Source organism: Copidosoma floridanum, unplaced genomic scaffold (genome assembly GCF_036245765.1).
Source record: "Copidosoma floridanum isolate Cflo_tuat_1 unplaced genomic scaffold, Cflo_Japanese_pri ptg000021l, whole genome shotgun sequence".
In the NCBI taxonomy this organism is placed as follows: domain Eukaryota; kingdom Metazoa; phylum Arthropoda; class Insecta; order Hymenoptera; family Encyrtidae; genus Copidosoma; species Copidosoma floridanum.
This window is the reverse complement of record NW_028321898.1, coordinates 29,171,929-29,193,093: the sequence shown is the minus strand read 5'-3', so window position 1 is coordinate 29,193,093 and position 21,165 is coordinate 29,171,929. Positions and strand designations below refer to the sequence as shown.

At 40.6% G+C, this 21,165-nt stretch overlaps 1 protein-coding gene across 4 annotated transcripts; it reads left to right on the top strand.

Annotated features, from left to right (window-relative positions):
• Window positions 1-1,439: 1,439 nt before the first annotated feature.
• TP53INP (Tumor protein p53 inducible nuclear protein) lies at window positions 1,440-20,949 on the top strand. 4 transcript variants are annotated; one of them, XM_089594910.1, is made up of 4 exons: window positions 1,440-1,529; window positions 17,986-18,343; window positions 18,455-19,446; window positions 19,587-20,949. In XM_089594910.1, exons 2-4 carry the CDS (start codon window positions 18,139-18,141, stop codon window positions 19,740-19,742), a joined length of 1,353 nt encoding a protein of 450 aa, XP_089451036.1. In that variant the 5' UTR covers window positions 1,440-1,529; window positions 17,986-18,138; the 3' UTR covers window positions 19,743-20,949. The 4 variants fall into 4 exon arrangements, with proteins under 4 accessions (XP_089451036.1, XP_089451039.1, XP_089451037.1 ...); XM_089594913.1 differs by lacking the exon at window positions 1,440-1,529 and adding an exon at window positions 4,675-4,766; XM_089594911.1 differs by lacking the exon at window positions 1,440-1,529 and adding an exon at window positions 14,478-15,032.
• The last annotated feature ends 216 nt before the right edge of the window (window positions 20,950-21,165 follow it).

The window sequence follows — 21,165 nt, the reverse complement described above, 5'->3', positions numbered from 1 at the left end:
GAAAATGAGGATCCATTTTTCATTTCGTCTGTACCAACGACAAAAAATGAACATTACACCAGATTGTCTTGTAAAACAAAAACTCGTTGATTGGTATGATCCTACGAGAGAAAATAAAATCCCCGCTCGCACTTTTCCCTTGCGATAAGCTCAAAGAGTATTACGACTCTTTGTAACAACTTATTTGTACGTATACTCGTGCGTTTGCGAAAATACACGTTCATCTCTCTGTGTTAGCGGTATATATAATTATTTGTGTGTATGTAAGCGTGGAAGTGTGCAAAAGTAAGCCGATCTCCCGCTAATCTCGCGCTTCATGCATAATATATACACACGCACGAACTATGACACACATACACGCGGGAAACATTAATCATCGGTCACGTATACCATTAGAAGTGAATTAGGGTAAAACTCGAACAAGTTTTCCAAATGATACAGTGAAGATCTAGGGTCAATTGCTTTTGTAATTAATGAACATTGCACTTGCAGTGTGGTACTTGATGAGATTTTTGCGATCTTCAAGACGATTGGACTTGATCGAAAGAAACCAATATCCATCGCGAATAATTTCCCGATGCGCTCTGTTTGCGGAAAATCGTGCGCGCTGTAACGATTTTTATTTACTTATTTATTTATTTTTTTTTTTTTCTTTTCACGGGCACTTGTATTCGCAACCGGTTCGGAAATCAGTTTATTACTCCAATAAACTCGAAACCCACTCGGCCGACCCAGTATAATCAAACGGGAAGATCGTTTTTAATCCGCCGTTGGTGCGCATCTCAATTTGTTGGTGCGTATTTTAATTTTAGCTTTACACATGTATATTTGAACCCCAATTATTTATATGTTTGGTAAACGGATGAACATTTTTTGGTGAGATGAGGTAAAGAAATGATTTTCTTCTTCTTTTTTTTTTTTTTTTTTCAAATTAAAATAAACGTGCGAGTGCGGGGGAGGGTAAAAAAAATCGAAAGCTCATCATCGGCAACTCAGAAAGCGTCCAGCTGACCGTCACGAATCCCAGCGGAGTGTAACCCCCCGCAGCCCCCTTGATGCCTCCCACACATACACACACACCGTGAAGAGAGAGCGTCCTCCCCCACCTCGAGCTCAGCGAATCAGCTGACAGAGGCCTGCTGTGCTGCTCCGTTTTCCATCATCCATCTCCCTCGCACTCGCGCTTACACATACACACACCCAGCATCGCTCTCTTTTTGTGTCATTTAATACACACACACACACACACACGTATATACCTGCTGCATACAGATGATGCGGGATATTCGCGCGCGCGCACTGCATGCAAGTGCCCCAGCCATCGGTGTTGTGTGTATATATCCACTTGGCATGTATAGGTATATTGTGCGGAGAGACATCAGACGTCGTCGTCGGAGCTGGCGTATACACCACCACTGGCATCGCGGAGGAGGCTCATCCTGGCTTGGCTCTCTCTTTTGGTGGCTTCAGTCGCTGCCGCGAGCCCTCGATAGCAACACGCCCAGGCGAGCTTACGACAGGAGCCCTCTGTAATTCTCTATTTTTTTACTCATTACATATATATAAACTGTTATTATTCACATTTAATCATAACTACAATGTTTTACATTTTTATACGATATCCCAATTGTTCAGATGTGCGGGTTTGTTTCTTTTCTATTGTCATTTAACTGTTCCCCCGGCTGTCTTTCTTTCATTATTTTTCTCTCCCTTTCTCTCTTTGCTTTTAAGGATACTTACTATTTTTTTTTTTTTTTTTTTTTAATTTAGCCGTTTCAACATAAATTATTTTGAATAATATCCTCCCAACCAAGTATACACGCGATTGATACTATTGTGACGTGATTGATCGGTGCAATTGGTACTACTTATTGTTGTTGTTGTTGCTGTTTCTACAATTATAAGTATATACCGTTGTTATAGCCACTAAGCGATGCAGTTCGCAAGCTTCGCGCGTATAACTCGTTCGAACGATCAAGATGACTACTAAGTATATACCTATACGACTACGAGTGCAAGTGCTCCTATATTAGTATACATACATGTATGGCTTAGCTGTATAGATGTGGTGTTGTGTGTGTACGAGTGCATTTAAAGCCCAAGCAAAGCAAGCGAGTGTGTGCGAGCCTCCGACGTTTCCGCGACGATCGATAGTTTTCGGTTTCTCCTCTCTTGTACCTACACACATAATATATAAGTAACCCTCGCACTATTACGAATGTGTGAGTGGGTGGTGGGTGGTTGGATTTGTAGGGTATACAAGTATTATTACATACGCGCGTCCCATCTTTTCTATAATTTGTACTCGCGCAAAAAAAGAAGCTTTTTCTTTTTTATTATTTACGCGTTACCTACATTATGTTATACATGTATATAGTTACAAGCTGAAAAGGGTTATCGCGCGGTGTATAGGTATACAATATATATATATATATGTATATACAATACACGGCACTCTTTCTGATGCAAGCGGTGACAAGTGAGTGCTGCGCAACGCTAAAAGTGTGTCTCTTCCTCTTCTTTTTTTTTTTTTTTTTTTTTCTTTCATACGAACACACAGGAAACACAGTGCGTTTTGTTGTGCGTTAATACAATAATCATCATCGTGTGTTCCCCTCCTTTTAAATTGTTAACTTGTGCGAGTGCCGAGTCCATAATATATCAGCTCCAAAAATCATATCGCGCACGTACACGTATATGTATCTACGGAGTGTCGCTCCCGACGCGTATCCCCTTGACAACAACAACAACACTGGGAGATGGGAGATCAGCCGTTCGGTGCAGCGCTGCGTACACGTACCGTCCACCCCCGTTGTATACCGTCAAAGCGTATAGAAGAAAAAGAAAAAAAAAAGAAAAATTTCCAATCGCGGAGAGCGTCGCTCGGGAAAAACGGAGCGCTTTCCCGAGAGCGGGGCTCTTTGTCTCTGTTTGTACACGCGTATGTACATATATATACCCGCCGCTTCGCGTCCCGTGCCCGAGCGTCTCTCTTTCCTTTCTCCTCTTGTTCCTTTCCGCCTCGCGACCCCGAAGAAGAGTACGAGGCCAAGAAAAGGACAAGAAGAGCCATCCTTGTTCTTCCCCAAAGCCCTCCTATATACGTTATAATATTATACATATATACACATCCCTCTTCTCTATTTCTCTTCTTCTCCCCTCCCCCGCCGGCACTGACCATATAAATTTCATACTGTATATACTCAACCTTCTCACCCCTTGTATTTTCCTCCTACTTGCACTTGACGACCAGTTTTTTCAAAGGTCTCTCTCTCTCTCTTTCTTCCTTGTGCTCTTTTTTTTTTTTTTTTTTTTTTGTTGTTGCTTCTTTCATCCTTTCCCCTCGCGAATCGCGCCTATGTTTGTTTGGCTTGTGCACACCCGTACACATCGAAACACGTCCCCTCTCCTTTTTTTTTAACGCGATTTAAATCCCTTGGCTTCCTCTATCTTCTTCCCTCTTTGTTCCTTTTAACCGCAAAACTTTGTTTTTTTCCAAGACCAAGGCTTCATCTTCTCTTTTTTCTCTCTGCCATCAGAAATACGGTCCCCCCTTGGCGCAGCTCGTTGTGCCAACTTGTCGTACAATTGTACTTGATATACGTGTGCTGTCAGTGCGCGAAACGCCGATCAGCTGTTTTTAGTTTTCGCTCAGCTGTTGCTTGGGATGATGTGTATTTAAGTGTATTATACCCCAACAACTGTGCAAAAGCTCCGTTGTTTCGAGCGCGTTGACAGTAAATACACAAATGTCGCGAGCGAACGAACGAGTTAAATGAAAATCTCAGTCGGGCTTGTTAGAGTCGAGCCAAGAAAAAGGGAGAGAGAGAGAGAGAGAGAAAAAAAAACTAGGCTCGCTCGCGCGTATAGTATACATAGTCCTTTGTTCTCTCCTTCTTCTCCTCTCGTCGCGCTTCTCTCCCGTGCATTCGTATACGTGGAGGAGTCCGCGAAAAAGTGCCGATCTGCCGATCGTGGGTTTTCTACGGGGTTGTTTAAAGTACGCACAAGGAGGCACCATCAATATAAATATGAGGAGTGACGCCTTCTTTTTTTTTTTTTCAAGGGATCCTGTGTAAGGGTTTTTTTTTAATTTTCGGTTCTCGGGGTTTATACCCGAGTTTGAAGCGCTTTGAGCGATTGTGGAAGAGAGCGAGGGACGAACATATGAACATATATACACGCGTGCGTGTGTGTCATGGGGAGGATATTCGGGAAAGCCGATTTCCCCTTCAGCCCCTCGCGAACGAAACTTTGTTCTGACGCGTTTTCGCTTTAGGCCCCTTGATTTATTTTTTTTCTTTTTTCTTTTTCTTTTTCCCGAACTGGACCGGACTTGTTGTTGTGGGAGAGAGTGAATCACGGGATGGTTGAGCAAAAGAGACAGAGGGTACGTTATGTATAATCCACGCTACGGTGTGACGCAGTTGAATTTTTCATGTATACCTATACATACACGAGTTGGTGTTACAAATGCGAGAGAGACGGAGAAAACAGCAAAATATAGGGGGGAAACTTTTCTCGCTCGCACGTATATATGTTGAGTTGTACCTATATATAGGGAACAGTGTTATGGTAAACCACTAATACGACTGTCATTGCTACGAGGACGCTCGAGTGGGACGGACGTGGTGGTGTTTTTTTTTTTTTTTTTTAATTTTTTTTTTTTTCGAGCATTTTATTTATAGAACTTGTAAACATTTACCAGTAGTCGGTGTAGTTAATTGAAGTCGGAGCCAACACTTGTGCGAAAATGAGGTGACAAGGTACTACAATTATTTGTACGGTTTTTAGAGTATTTGTTATACTTACTATCAAAATTAATCCCTATACGCGACAGTTGTGTTAAAAGATGTGTTTTTTTTATTTTTCTTTACAACCAAAATGCTTTTGGGTTTCTTAATGTTTGAAATCGTCAAGTTTTTTTTTTTCAAAGTAAAATTTTTTAAGTTACCTTTACGTCCATATTACCGATCTAAGTATAGCCTCTCCCGAGAAAAGTAAGAAAACTTTTCACGCCGCTCTCGTAATGAAGAAGGAAAAAAAAAAAAAAAAAGAAAAAAGTTACGTTCATATAACGCACTTGTTGAGGTCTTTGAACTTCTGGGTGTATTAGACATCATAAACCGTGCACGCGCATAAATAATTGCGTGCAGGCGCGTTTCGCGCGATATTGTTGCGAAAAGCCAATATTTACAAAACGCGCCGATGTTTCGATATTCCGCTTAGTTTTTTTTTTTTTTCATTTATTTATTTATTTGTTTATTTGCATGTGACCCCAAAAAAGAGGGCGATGTCGGAGAAAAACTTTTACTCGAGCTTTGCAATTTTTGCGGTATTTAATTTACGCGTCGACTCTGTAGCAAATAAACGAGAGAAAAAAAAAACAAAAATCAAAGTAAAAAGAGAAAAAGTGGGAGGGAATGTGTGTCGCACGTGTGTGTATACTGTGACCTTCTCGCGTGTGAGTGCAAAATATCGCGATCTCTTCTTTGTGCGTGTCTCTCAGCTGTTGACAACAAAGCTCGCTGATTCGATCGAATAACCCATACCTATACGTGCACACGGAGTGCGGTAATTTTTATTAAATGAAATTTACCATTTAAAAAAAAAAATGTATTTATTAATCTATCACCTGGCCATCCATCGATTTATCCTGAAAAACAATTTAACCATCGGACAAACCAACCCCGTGCAACCTGTATCCTCGGCGCGATCGAGCGTCTTATCGCACAGTTTTCGGCACAGCTCTTTATATATATAACGAGAGAAAGAGATAATTAACGGAAGCCTCCGACGCATTTTTCCAATTAAACTCTTCCCGCATGCGTGCACCTCTTTATCTCTGTACGTAATATATGGACCTCGTAAATTTCCGAGCGATCTCAATAAATTTCGTCGTGCACAAGACTCGCGTTTTCCCAACGGACAGTTAGAAGAGGAATTAAAAGCTGTTTTTTTTCTTTTGTACTAATTCGAGAAAAATGTTTCCACACCTGCGAACAGGTGAATAAGTATTATGCATAGACTGGAAAAACCGAGCCACACACACGGTTGGCTCATCGTGGGCCATTCCAAAAATCTGTGCCTTCCCCCCCCCCCCCTACTACTGCGCATCTCCTTGCCGATCTACCTAATTGTACATCAAACACATTATCATCAGCCGCATACGCTTACGCACACACGACGTGTCGGTGAAAATCGTATTAGCCGATTTCCTTGCGCTCGAAAATACACGAGGAGGCAGGAAGTACGATATATTTTATTCCCCCGAAGAAACGAAACAAACGGGCATATACATATATACCTTGGCTCGTAAAATGTTACTCGTTCCTCTTTTAAAAAAAAACTTTAATTTCTCTGCATCGAAAACTCTTGACGTATATGGATATAATTTACATTCACGCGTTCGGGAAAACAAGCGCGGAAATTAATTTCCCATAATCGACGGTATTACATCGGCGAGGAGTGGAAAGCGCGTTCGCGGAATTTTTCTTTCACCAGTGATACGCACCTAGCAATTATACATATATTATACGCACAAAGGCGGATCGACGGCGAGGATTTCGTTTGGAAACTCGCGCCCATTGTGCATGTTTTTCTTTGCGTTTTCTTACGAAACGGTGTTTGGGTACCATTTGACGGATAAAATCGAACGGTAAACACATGACTCCAAATGAGCCAAAATTACACTCGATGCGCACAACAATAATGACGAGCGTTATCGCGCACCAACTGCAAACCTTTCCTCCTTTTTATTTTTGCACACACACCTCCTATATCTCTATCATAATACACCTATCGACATATACCCGCTGCGCACATACATAAATATATATATATACGTCAATTAAAGTGTCAAAGAGTTACTGCACCGTAAGGACTCGTTTGTTTACCTACTCGCCAAGAACTGCTCTGTTGGCGTTGCCTTTGGAAAACACTGTTATATACGCAGTATATTATTATACATTGGTAAAGGTGAATTGATGAGCATATATAAATATTTTTCGAAATCGATATTCATTAATCACACACTCGACATTATTTCATAGGTACAGTCAGTGGAACTTTGTTCTGTCCCGGACCCTATTATTGAACAGTACTTCACGCCATAGTTCCGAAATAGGGTCCGGGACAAAACAAAGTTCCACTGAGTGTACACTGAGAAAAGAAGTACAACGTATATAGTATACTGGAATACTCGATAGTATAACCGTTCGATTTCACTCATCAAACGGAGAGTGCAAGCGTATCCTTGTTATAGTACATATACGATCCATGCACGCATCGAGAAAACCTATCGGACCCTGGCCTTGGGTGATTCCGCGTTTCTCCACGCGATGGGCAACAAAGAGTATGGACCATCAGCAGAAAAGAGAGTACACATCAGCCAACGGGTATACCTGTATACGTATAAGAGTGGCACCGTGAAAAAAAAAAAAAAAAAGAGGGTGGGAGCAGCAAAAGAAAGGTTATTTACGCCTGCAACGCGCGGAGGCTCGGTTTTCGCGGCCTACATCGAGTGCACGTACACAATAGCGCCTCTCTCTCTCTTTCGTATACATGATCAGCCGTTTAGTGATGTGAATTCGCGTGATTTTCGTGATGGGCGCAAGTAAATATACATATAAAAGTTGCGTTGGAAGATGGGGGTCGGTTTTTGCCCTCCGCACGATTTTTCGTGTACGCGAGGGTCTATACGCACGCCATACATAAACTCTCCCGTGTTTGCTTAATTTTCTTGGGTTTATCAAACTGCTCCTCATATCTAGCTACTATCCATCATTACTTGGGTACGGGTAGTGTACATAATATTGAGGAAATTATTTATAGACTTGAGGACTCGATTCTGCGACAAAAACCATCAATTTATCAAACGGTTGAAAAAACTATCGATCATATATGCGATAAAAATCAAACTGCATGTATGAAACGAATAATTCAGCATCGCGAAACAATAATAATTACGACTCGTATGCGCAGGATATATACCCTTATGTTGGTTGGTTGGACGGGCTCCAAAAAACGCGCACAAATCAGCGTGTGCCAAAAATCGTTATGTTTAGGGAAGGAGGTGGGAAAATCGCTCGTGTGCGCGCATAAACATATACTCGCGCTGACCAGCTGTGAGGAAAATTGTGCAATCGATCGTTACGTTCTGTCGTGATTATTATCATACTTTTGTCGGCAAGAGTACGGAATTTTTTGTTCGATTGGACGCCTTTTACGTTGCATGTCTAAAATCGATACGCTCGCTCGCGAAAAATCAATCCTGCAATCACTTGAACAGTTGAATAATCGATGACTTCCCTATATACTTTCGGGCGCTTCTCTACATACTGCTAATTGAGGAAGTTGCATGAAAGATACCCCCACCTCGCGATGTATTTTTCGATTAGAGATATTCCCGGGATTTTCCGCTCACTCGCGCTACTGTGTCTCTACATCCGTAAAAAATGTCCCCGCTTTGTTCTCATTTTAATATGGGCTTTATACGCAAGTTTTGTTGCACATCAGCTGGTGTCGTCTAGTTGATAAAGACAATCGCATCGAATACATATAAGGATAGAATCTTCTTTTTTTTTTCAGTCTACCAAAATTACATTTAAGCGCAATCTCGTGAAAAATAGCTCGAGATCGTGAGATATCATACGAATAAATTTTACTCTACCAGAGCACGAAAAGTGTTCTTAAGAAAAGAAAAAAAAAAAAAAGAGAGATATTCGTTTAAAACTCCGCACGCGATGCTTAATTTATCGCACTTTGAGAAGCGGTCCTTCCCAAACTAGTTAACTCCGCCAGCGCTTTTGCCGTGAACCTTCGTCTTTTCGATAAAAACTGTACTTACCTTCTTCATAAATGACGTAATGGCTGCAGCAACCTCCGGTAGAATGGATCTGGAAAAAGGAAAAAAAAAAAAAAAAAAAATTACGTGACTCTCGTGCAACTCGTTCGTTAATAGAGTAATAAAAAAAAAGTGTACGGCATTAGCGCGGCTCAATGTCAATCATTGAGAGGAAAAAAAACGAGGTACAGGTGAACGGTGGGGGAAAACGGACTAGTGCACCGTATAGGGTAACGCGTCTCTGGTAAGTTTTTTTTTTTTTTTATTCGAATGACTTGTGGAATGGAAAAAAATGGACGTGGCAATTAGCGCGTTTCTACAGGTATTCCATCGATGAAAAAATTCGCGATGTTTCGCGATATTTTGTAAAAGAAAAGCTCGTGTACCTTCATACGCGTACTCTGGATAGTCAAAAAGAAAAAAAAAATATATCCAAAACGCCTCGCTAGATATAGTCTGATCCACACCGGCAGTGATAAGTCAATCGATCGGGGGATAATCCACGTCCGAGGAGAAAAATCCTTCGAATGACACACACGCGAGGCTGTTACGCACTCGCGAGCTGTAAAAACGGCATTGTTTATATTTATTTGGTGTTGTGCCGATTCCGTTCCGAGGAGACAAGCGATGCTTGTATTGTTGGACGCATTCTCGTGACCGTAATACACGCGCTTTGTTGCGTCATTTATCGAGCATTTAGGAGAAAAAAAAAGTACGTGAGATTTCCCTTTTAGTTGAAAAATGTTTGACTAGTGCTGTTTCATTTCGTAGACTCTCCTCACTGGCGTTCACAAGTTTTATTTATCTTTCACAGAAGCTAGGAGTAGCTCATTTGGCGGGGCATCGATATGTATTTTAGTGTCAAAAAAAAAAAAAAAAAAAAAAAAAAAAAAATTATCACAAAGAGAACCTATTGCGTGCCAAGCGAAAACTGCTGCGAAATCGTCGCAAATCAATTATCAACGCTCACGCTTTTAAAACTAAAAATTTTTCCGGCACGTGTGTGCGTGTACGGCACACGCTAGTATGCTTTTTATCGCGAAAAAAAAAAAAAAAATTCCTAGCATCGGACACGCGTCGGATAACCGTGACTTTGAACGAGAAAACAGAAAAAAACGCGACGCGCTGTCTCGCTCGATTGCTCATTCCCGGGGTACCTATTATAATTTTTAAAAATATGTATTGAAATAAAGAAAAAAAAAGCATACTCCGTAAGAGCCCAAAGGACGCGCGAGTCGACAGATACGTATACACTTGTACACGCTCGTGGTGGCCCGATTTTATTTTCGACTCGCGACACAGACCCGTTGCGACGGCGATTTCATAACGCAAGAGAGGGAGAAGCTAGACCGAAGAAGAACGACCCAAGTCCAAGTTCTCGCTGATGGGCGAATAAATAACGTATACATAGGTACCGACGCGGATATGTGTATACACATACGTTATGCATCTTTTGGCTCAGCCAGCTCGTCGCCTCTACCCCCCCGTACCTACAGATGCTTCCTACGTGCACGCGATAACTACATTAAAACGCAATTTATTCAAGATTTCGTCCATCTATGTTCAATTAAACTAAATTCTGTATTGAAATTTTAAGTCTTGCGTTGCTAGTGTATACATCTTTCTTTTTTTTTTTGACGTATGAGCTAGTAAGTGTGGGCGTTTAAAAAAAAAAAAAACTGCGCTGTTATATGGTTATTAATAAAGTTACAAGTTTAACTGCGCGTGTGGGTCGGTACGAATGTTTTGTATTCGCACTTGCGTTTATATATATATATATATATATATATATAGACGTTCAGGGAGTGTAAGTTGCATGAAATGACGTCACTCGCACGTAGCATCGATATATTTACATCCTTCGTATATATGATGTTTTGCTATTTCAACGAGTACATAAAACAAATACCTATATGCATACTTTGAGTCTACTTTCATATTACACATATTATTATTTGTCTGCTCTCACTGACAGCCAAAGCCTTTGTTTTACCAACGATCAGGTGCTATTCACTTTTGTCCTTGAAAATGCAGTGTATAATACATACGTTTGCCTTTTCTTTATCTGCAATGACCCTTCTCTTTTTCTTTTTTTTTTTTTTTTTAAATCTCTTTTATTTTTCTCGTCCACTTTATCATTACTTTTTACGCTTCGGCTTTTTATAGATTTTTTCTTTTTTATCATCACAACATTGAGCGCTCGTCCAACGTTTACTTTATATAACGCTATACTTATCACTGCTCTTCTCAATTACTGGTATCTTATCTTTAGTTTTAAATGATAATAATTAAAAAAGTCGTATTTATACTGAATTATTAAAAAAATAAATGATTTACGTTGCATAAAAATTGACGTCTCTATGGAAAAAGGTAATGAAAGAGAATACCCGTGAATTAAAATTTTCCATTCGAGAGCTCCAATTAGCGTATGAAAAAAAATACCATGGAAGTTGCAAAAAAAAAGATACGTATCATTCGCTCACTTTTGCTGCGGTGACACCTAATTTTCGTTCTTTACCTTTTTTTTCTACCTATCCAGCGTCTATATACTTATCTCTGCTCCCGTGAGTTTTCAGAGAAGCCCCTATTTCCACGCGTCGCTGGAGAGGTTTTTTTATGGGCTAAAATTATAAAGAAACGGGAAATTGATACTCGAAAATAAAAAGAAATCATTTATTTTGTTTGAAAAAGTCTACACTAAGTCTACATCAATGTGATCGATTTTTTTTAAATATATTTTTTAGTAACATTGAATAATAAACGTTCTAAAATACATAGCCGGGTACTTGAAAAAAAAAAAAGCTTTACATTCAAGCAGCCTTGGGTACAATTGTTTTATGAATTTTTAATGAATACTGTAATGTATTTCATTTTTAATATACATGTGCAGTGCATTAGTTAAGTAAAAAAAATTTTAATTAATTATTCACGATACAAAATTAAATAAAAAATTTTCTGTACTAGATAAGTACAATAAATTTTTTAAATACTATAATTTTTTATAGAGTATCTAAAATGAAATATTTATACACTTTTTCAAATACTTTGACTCGGTTTTTTTTTTTTTTTAGTTGTAAATATTTTTAAAGCAACGTGTTACAAGAAGTAGTTGAGAAAAAAAAAAAAAAAAAAAACATTTATTCTTTAGCATAAATAATCCATGATAATTTTGGCAAAAAATTTTAGTTGAAAAAAAAAAAAATAAGTAAAAAAGTACCCGTACCCAAGCCTACATCTAAAAAGAAAAAGAAAAAAAAAAAAAAAAAAAAGATCCATGCCCCGATACACTTTCAACTCGCACCAGCGCTAATAATACTAAAATATTCATTCGTTCAAGGTGACGACATTATACGCGCTCGGCCGCGCGCGTGTAGAGGCAGCGAACAATTTGACTAATTTGTGCTTTAACGCATTGCAGCACGTGTCCTAATGCCGCTCGCTCTCCATATCGCATATACTGCTCGATCCGGTGCTCTCTGGTTCGATAATTTTTGTACCGCTGCATCGGTACTTACTCAAGCCTGCATGCACGAGGTTGTCGATGTTTTTTTCTTTTTTTTTTTTTTTCCTTTTTCCTATCCACCCCATGAATATTAATATTTGCCGCACGTGACACGCTCTATGCTACAACGATATAAATCTTTAGAAAATCCATCTTAGAAGTCGCGAAATTACCATCATCGTTCCCAACAATGCTCTCGAATCTTCATCTGCTCCACCCACGCTCACGCAACACTATATGAAATTAATATACATATATCATGAACACAAGTGCGTCATTCGGTTGGTAAAAAAAAAAAAAAAAAAAAAAAAAAAAAAAAAAAAAAAAAAAAAAACATCAACTAAAACTGTACTTGTATTCCTGAATATGTTTAATTGAATTAAGCGATTAGTGTGTACGGTATACGCCAACCGGATGAGCTTGCGTTGTTGTATCAAAGTAAAAGTATTGTATATATACACAGATGGGGACCTTTACATAATTAAACTCCTCCCTGTGCTTGCACATACATACACGCATGTAATTATCATCGTTTGATGTACTCGTGGATACCGATGTCACTGTGCTTTTAGCTCGATTGCGAGTGACGTCATTTTTAAAAGTGCACAAGCTCTACATGCGGTCGATAATGGTACACTTTGCCATCAAGTATATGTCTGTACTATACAGCCGTTTGCAAGAAAAAAAAGTTAGGAGTCACGATTATTATGGTCCAGGTCGGGTATCACGATATACTTATTTGTCAAAGTGCAGTGAAATAAAAAAATTGTGAAACAAAACCGAGTTATATACGTATACGGCTGCAGTGGTTGGGGAGCTTTTTTAATGGGTCGCTGTTTTTGTGTCGAGTGTATAATATCGTTTGGTTGATGTTATTTCTTTTGTTTACGAGGTGCGTAATTAAGAACATTAAAAAGAAATTACGATGTGCCCGTGAACCGTCGAAACGAGCGCTATCTCCCTCGTTCATTGAAATAAAGCTCGGGATATTTATGGACGTGTAGGATGTAAGTTAAAAATAAATAAAAAAATTTAAAAAAAGTAGCCCAGGAGCAACACAGCGAGTAGTTTTATACACCGATAATTTTGATACGAAGCGCTCTTGATGAGCCTAAGTTGCGATTGTCGCAATATACACGGGGTAATTTAATTTTAACGAGCCAGCCAACGATACCCCCTGGCCTTTGTTTAAACAAGTTTTTGAAAATAATAGTCTCTTTGATGCAGAGACAATTTATGCTTTTTAAATACACGACTCTTGCCCGAAATATGTATTTTTCGCGAAAACAAAACATCGACGGTAAAATTAGAGTAACGATTGTTGGAAAAAGAGCAGTGAGTTGTTTGCGCAGTACAATAAACAAGTGAGTTTTATTGGAGAAAAAAAAAAAAAAAAAAAAAAAAAAAAAATAGTCTAGGTCAACGAACGGATCTTTGCGAATTATCACCGCGTCCGACAGTTAAAGTGCACCAAGGGAGATTAAAAATAGGGTGCACGGGGGAAAAGATAATGACGCAAGTAAATAAAGAAATTGATGATGTGATTGTTACGAAGGCGTTGATGAAACAAAAAACGAGGCTCGCGAGAAGTTTGATGGTGATTTTCTTTCTTGGCAGCGAGAAACTGCATGTTTCGTTTGAATTTTTTTTTTTTATTTCGTTTAATCTCGATTGTTTTGAAATGTCTACGTCCCGTCTGCTATCGGAGAATCAGTTCAAATCCATCCCAACGAGATAAGAAGCAAACAGCATTTAAAAAATCGTGATATGGTCTTTACTGCACCAGCAAAGAGTTCAACGACACGCAGCGCTTTAAATTTTGTGGCGGGACCATAGGATAATATTTTACAGTCACGGTCATGTTTTGAAAAAAAAAAAAAAAAAGAAGAAACATTACTCGTATTGAGTCTAGACAAACAAAAAATAAAGATATTTTTACTTTCGTTAATGAGGCCAACTATCATTATCAATAAGCAATAATTACAGCGATAACGATAAAAACGTATCTAATAGTCTTTTTTTGGTACACCTAGTCAGTCACGCTTACTTCAAATCACACGATTTAAAAACAAAACAAAAAATCTTGAAGAAAACAAAAAAAAAAAAAAAAAAAAAAAAACATTTGAAGCGTTACTTTCTCTGCCAAGCATTCACGAGAGAGGCACTAACTTCAATTTAAGCTCATCTCAGAATCGTATTAACACACACGTATCGTACATCCCATTCGCGCGTCACGTGCGTACGCGCGGGCAGCGTATACGTCACGAAAAAAAAAAATAAATAAATAAAAGAAAAAAATACTAGACAAGGCGCGCGTGTACGCGCAATACACTCGATGGCCGGAGAGAAGGAGAGCCAATTTTTCGAGCGATAAGTACGGGGCATTAGAGCCATCGCGGCACCAAGCGCGTACAGTAGTAGCTCGGGAATAAAAGCAGCCAGTTGTCAACTAGAAACTCCTCTTGATACATCACAGCGCAGCCACCCGTTGTCTCTTTGACGGAGACCTACTTGTATATTATACGCGTGGAAGCTGTTTTCTTTTTTTTTTTTTTTTTTGGACCACTTGTTCGGCTGGACCGAAAGCGAGTTTGTTTTTTACCTCAGTGTTCAAGTGGAGGGTGAAAAGTGGTGAAATTGTCGTTTGAGAGTGAACACATAGCGGGGGATGGCTGAGTGAATTTGGTGAGGATCGATTTGTTTTTTTTTCTTTCTTTTTTTCTACGGTTTAGTTTTCCATCCAAGCGGTGCAGGAAATATTTGTGGATTGCAAGTATACCTACGTATATCTTTATGCGCTCTTAGTCATCACCAACAATAAATCGACTTTACGGCCTATTGTACTTGATTTTCCCGCGTCAGTTTACCGAGACTTTTGTGTGGCTTAAATAAATGATAGAATCTACACGACCGATCCGAGATTTTTTAAAACATTTTCGAGTAGATAAGTAGGTACGAGACAGGTGTGACATTTTATCAAAATCTGTGACAAAGCGTCGATTGAATTCCGTCAGTGCAGATGTCGCATGAAAAAAAAAAAAAAAAAAAAAATTTTTGTTATCACTCGCACACACCCGAAAGTCGAAAGATTAGATTCCATTGACTATTTCTTTTTTCAATGTCGAATAATATTTTTGTTTACCTAGAGCTCCCAGAAGCGTGCACGTATGTGTAATAAGTCACGGACGGGCATCAATGATAATTATTTCGTGCGTTGTTTTGAAAACAAGAAAAAAGATCAATGACTCATACCTACTTTTTTTTTTTTTTTTTTTTTTTTTTTTTTTTTTTTTTTTTTTTTTTTTTTTTTTTTTCTTTGACAGCGATACTATACTTGTATTTTTTTCCCCCACCACGTACATCATTCGCTTCGACGGGCGCGCTCGTATACAAATTTTCTCGAGCGCCAACTATAAAACGTCATTTTGTATTACATCAGTCTTTTGTCACTTTTATTTATAAATTCGTGGAGATAAGATGTATATGACGTGTACTACAGCTTACGTCAAACTTTAATTTCGAACAAATGGATTTACGCGTCGTGGACTTTGTCTGGTAGAATTTTCACGTAAATCAAACGAAATGCTATCTTTGCGTATAGTACATGGAACTACGAAGTACGTACATTACACGTGTTTGTATGATATGCGCGTATGCAGTGTGCAGCGTAAAATAATCGTGGTATTTAAAAACCAGAAGCAGATGCATAAGCAAGAATATTTTACAAGTTCATCATGAAATGAAAAAAAAAAAACAAAAAAAAAAAACAAAAACATATTAGTAATATTTAAATGGAAAAAAGCTTTTAAGTATTTATACTCCAATTTCTCTAATACATGTTGTAGCAATAAAAGCTCCCGCGTCTTTTATCTCGTTACCGCCTGTACGCGTATACATTACATTTGTATGTCAAATGCAATTGTACACCACAGCTCTCGTGGGATAGCCTCCGACAGTCGCTCTATCGCCCCGCAGTTGTTGGCTTTTTTTTCCCCTCCTCCTCGTTACCATTTTTCTCTTGTTCTCGTGATTGGAAACGAAAGACAAAAAAGGGAAAAAAAGTTCAAATCCCGACCAGATGCTATTCTTACAAATTTTAGAGTCTTAAAGACGAAAAATAAAGAAACAAGCCACGACCATCGAAGACGACGACAATTAAATCTTATATACACGGGAATGCTCGCGCGCTCGACCTAGAGCAAGTTTTGAAGGTCGCGCTTTATTTTCGGGGCCAAACAAGAAATGTACGCCCATTCAGTTTTAAAATCTAGCTGGTGTGTTTATTTTGACTCGCGCTCGCGGGGGAAGCTTTTTGTTTTTCAACTTGGGGTTTTGCATGTTTACCCCTCGCTTCAGTGACACTCGCGTCAAATTATAATTTGTTCCTTTTTTTTCTTCTTTTCACCGCCTCTTCCTTCCAACAATTGAAAAAAAAATAAAAACACGGAAAAACACACGCTACCCCGATGTATTTTCTTGCTGGTGCACACACAGAGGGGGAGAGATAAAAATTCGGACGTCGAGCTTGACATTCGCGTATTCTTAGCAGCCTGGCAGGCGCTCAAAATCGTTACCAGGTGAGCTGCTTTCTAATGACCGCGAGGGGGTGAAAAGCAGCAATGACGTCGCGAGAGGCGGCGATGTTTACTGGAAATGTTTTTCCCTTTTTTTTTTTTTTTTTTCTTTCTCCTCCACCCATCCTCGATCGGCCCCGACTGTATACACCTAATCTCTCTCGCGTAACTGGATTCACGAGCTAATTGGCTTTTGCTCGCGACATCCAATTGCCCGAACGGAATCGGATATTTGCGCAAAGCGACGCACCACTCTCCTAGCCCTACATGTTTATCATTTTCCGGCAGTGCCGATGAAAAGGTTTTTCGAAAGAGCAACAGCAACAACATCTCACTCTTTGGTCCCATTGTTTATGTCGACTTGAAGGGGGAAAAAAACAAAAAACAAAAAAAACCCCACCTGTTTTTCTTATCGTCCCATTCACTCGGTGTACATATAATATACGGTTGCCCAACCCGTGCCCCTCCTACGTTTCCTCTGCATCATGTGTATATACCGTTCCCGCGCGTGTCTTGACCTTCACCGAGGGCTTTCGATACAAGAGATTTGACGTAATACCCAACACACGCGCTCGCAAAGCTCGAAATAGAAGCATCGCTATAAAGCACACGCTTGCGCGTTACTTACGTCCATACATATAACACATGTACTTACAGCACAATCAACAGTACAATGAGTGTATGTACCTGAGAAAAAAGTCGAGTCGTCGCGCTTGAGACCCCGAGGCTTTTACTTTCACGGCTCACGCGTCCGACTTTTGCAAATTGGGGATTTACTTTTGATAGCTTTTTCTACCCTAAGAATACAATATCGGTACTAGTTTCTCTTTTACAAGTGAAACCAATTGTTTTTTTTTTCTTTTTCTTGACAACCTTGCGACACCTAGAGTATTTGGATACCCGACAACTTTAACAAAAGTCAATTGTCGGACATCCAAATGGAAAAAAAAAAAAAAAAAAAATACAAGTGTTTCTCGGAACGGAGGCAATTTCTTTATCCTAAATATCACCTGCAAGCACGCAAAATAGTAATGAAACTTGTCCGCCGATTTGTGTGATTACAGAAGGGGATCAGAAGAAAGGAAGGAAGGAAAGAAGGAAGACAGCAGAGCCGTCGTCGCGCACTTGGTTGCACACATAATATACATACCGATAGGACGGGCCATTGGGTGTCCAAGATAAACGAGGGACAAGAAGCGCGAGAATAGCCAGGAAAGATGTTCGGCAGGTTGGCGAGTTACTTGATGGGAGGCGCGGCCGAGGTCGAGGTCGAGGGCGAGACCGTGCCCGCGCCCCTTGGGGCCGAAGCGCCGGTCGCGGACACGGTCGCCGACGAGACCAACGCCCCTGCCGCGCAGGACCTGCCGAAACTCAGGCAAACCGAGGTCGAGGGCGAAGACTGGATCCTCATAGAACGCTATGGTATAAACATACCTCTTTTTCTTTATACATGAATTCGGCTGTTTGAAAGGTCCCAAAAATGGCACTTTCTTACCAAGACAAGAAAAAAAAAAAAAAAAATGAATGTTGCAGTTGAGGGCTGCGCGGGAATGGACGAGTCGTGGTACGTGACGCCACCGGCTTGCTTCACCCGGCCCGGACCGGTTCACGTGGAAACGTCGCCCCTGGAGAACCTCCTGATCGAGCACCCGAGCATGTCCGTGTACGCGGGCGCCTCCCTGAGCGGCAGCACCACGGCCAGCGCGAGCCTCATCAGCAGCAGCGACGCCGCCCTCGTCGACCTGGACGAGGACGGCAACGCCGCCGTGGCCGCCAGCCCGACTCGCGAGGTGCCCAACAAGCCGCGCCCCTTCCCCAAGAGATTACCGGCAAAGTCCTCCCCCGGCGCGGCCCAGAGCAACGACCGCCGCGCCAAGCGCTGTCCACCCCGAGCCACCTCGTCGTCCATGATGTCCTGGACGACCGTCGACGCGACCACCCTCGAGGTCACCGCGACGCCAACGACCACGACCAGGCAGAAGCGCCAGAAGCCGGCCGAGCTCAGGCACCGCAACAAGAACACCAAACTCCGGATTCCCGGGAAGCTGGAGGAGATGCAGATCAGCGAAGAGCCGGTGGTTGCCACCAACGAGTCCAAGGCGATGGCGAGCGAGTTGACGCCGGTTGAGCCATGCAAGAAGCTCGAGGTCCCGAGGCAAAAGGTCCTGGACGACCAACACCGGAACATCCTCAGGTGGTGGCACATGAGGCCGCAGACCATCAAGCCGGCCCTGGCTCCGCTGGTGCCACCGGCGCCCTGCTGTGCCGGCCAGTGCGTTGTTCTCAAGGGCCAGGCTGGCAGCAGCAGGGGTGGTGGTAAGAGTGGCCAGCAGAGGCGACAGAACCTCGAGAACCAGGAGAACAGGCAGCCTGCACGGCCGAGGCTGCAGCAACGACAACAACAGCAGCAGCAGCAGCCAAACAGCAGCGTGGCCGAGCGCACGAGGCGGACGAGTATGAGGGACATGAGGAACACGTCTGCCGAAGAGGACGCTTGCGTCTCTCAGATCCACTCGGCTCAGCAGGTAAGTTTGCTCCCGGTTGGTAACTACCGCGGCTTTACCACCTTAAAACTGGCTCAGTTTCGAGAGAAAAAAAAAAAAAAAAAAAAAAAAAGGAAAACAACAAAGTGCTAAACGAGGGTGTTTTTTGTTGGGTCGTGCAGGTGCTGCAGAAACGTAGTACGCAGACGGCCAAGCGCAACCGGCTCGATCGTGCTAACAAGGTTAGGGAGGTGGCGAGCGGCAAGTCGCGGCGCCCGCGTCGCCAGGATCGTCTGCGGCTTAACAACAGCAACGCCAACAATAACCGCAAATGCTAGTCCCTTCAGATCTCAAGGCCAGGGTGCACGTTCCGATGAGAACACGAGAGAGAAAGAGAGTTTATTAATTAATGGGCCGACACACGTATGCTCATATATACGATGATTTATTATGATGATGATGATGATGTGTATTTGAGAGAGGATCTATAATAGGTATAATTATATCAGTTGATTATTATTATTATTATTCTCAATATTATTTTATCTGGATAAGAAAAAGGTCGTTACAATATCACGAAGCTATGCGAGGAGTGTTTTGAATATTATTACCTGTATGCAAACAAAAGTAGAATTAGGCGCGAGCGCCTGAACTTTTTGCCGGATCGAACTGAAATTTCGAAACAAAAATATCGCGGTGCGTTTTTATGTTTCCGTTGGTGAGGCAAAGGCAACGCTTTGCTTATTGCAGAAAATTTGTGTTTCTATTACATGTGTATACAAACGCACGCGATTCGTTCCATGTGTAAACTGACTACTTTCTAATCGTTTCGAATGCATCTTTCGTAACGTTGCGTTGCACGTGCTCGGCAACGTTTGCAATTAGTTCGGTTCGATAAGAGCATAACGGAGCGAACGCGAAAATGAAAAATTGAACGAAGCGACGGAAACGCGCTCGGGGAGTCGAATGCCTTCTTCCTCGGGTATAGTTGTTGCACATTATTTGAGTATTTTTCGGAGGGAAGGCAGCGACTCTCGCACTCGACGCAACTGATTATTATTTATTCTTTTTTTTTTTTTTTTTTCATATCCATACGTACTTTCTCTCCTATACCTATTACACTCTGTATTCTTTGTTTTCTTTCACAAACGCGGTATCGTTCTTGCACGACGATTTGCACGGTTATTGTACGACTATTACACGAATGGAAAAAAAAAACTTACCTCATTGCAAGCTTTTTAGGCCACTCGAATATAAGAAAAAAAATAAAAATAATAATAAATAAATAAAAAGAAAGAAAGAAAGAAAAACGTAATTAAAAATATATCATGTATATTGTATAAAGTTCGTCGCCGCTTTCGAACCCGTGAGGAAAAAAAATTAGAGTTATATTTATTTGTTAGTTTGATTTTTGTCTTGTTAACACATGAGTGTATAATTATTGGGATTGTTTATTTTATTTTCCCCCCTTAAGATACACTTTTTAATCATAACTTTTTTTTTTTTTTTTTTTTTTTATTAAATGATAAGTTGTGTCTTTAATTACATATACATATAATGGAGGACTATTTATTGTATTTTATTATGATTATCGTAATTTTTTTTTTTTTTTTTGTAACCACAGTTTGTGAAACTGAGTGAATAAAAAAAAAATAAATAAATAAATAAATAGATGACAAATTAAAACAGAGAGTAAGAAATTTTTCGTGTGAAAAACGACGTGTTTATCATGTAAAACAGAGAAATCGTTATGATTCCGTT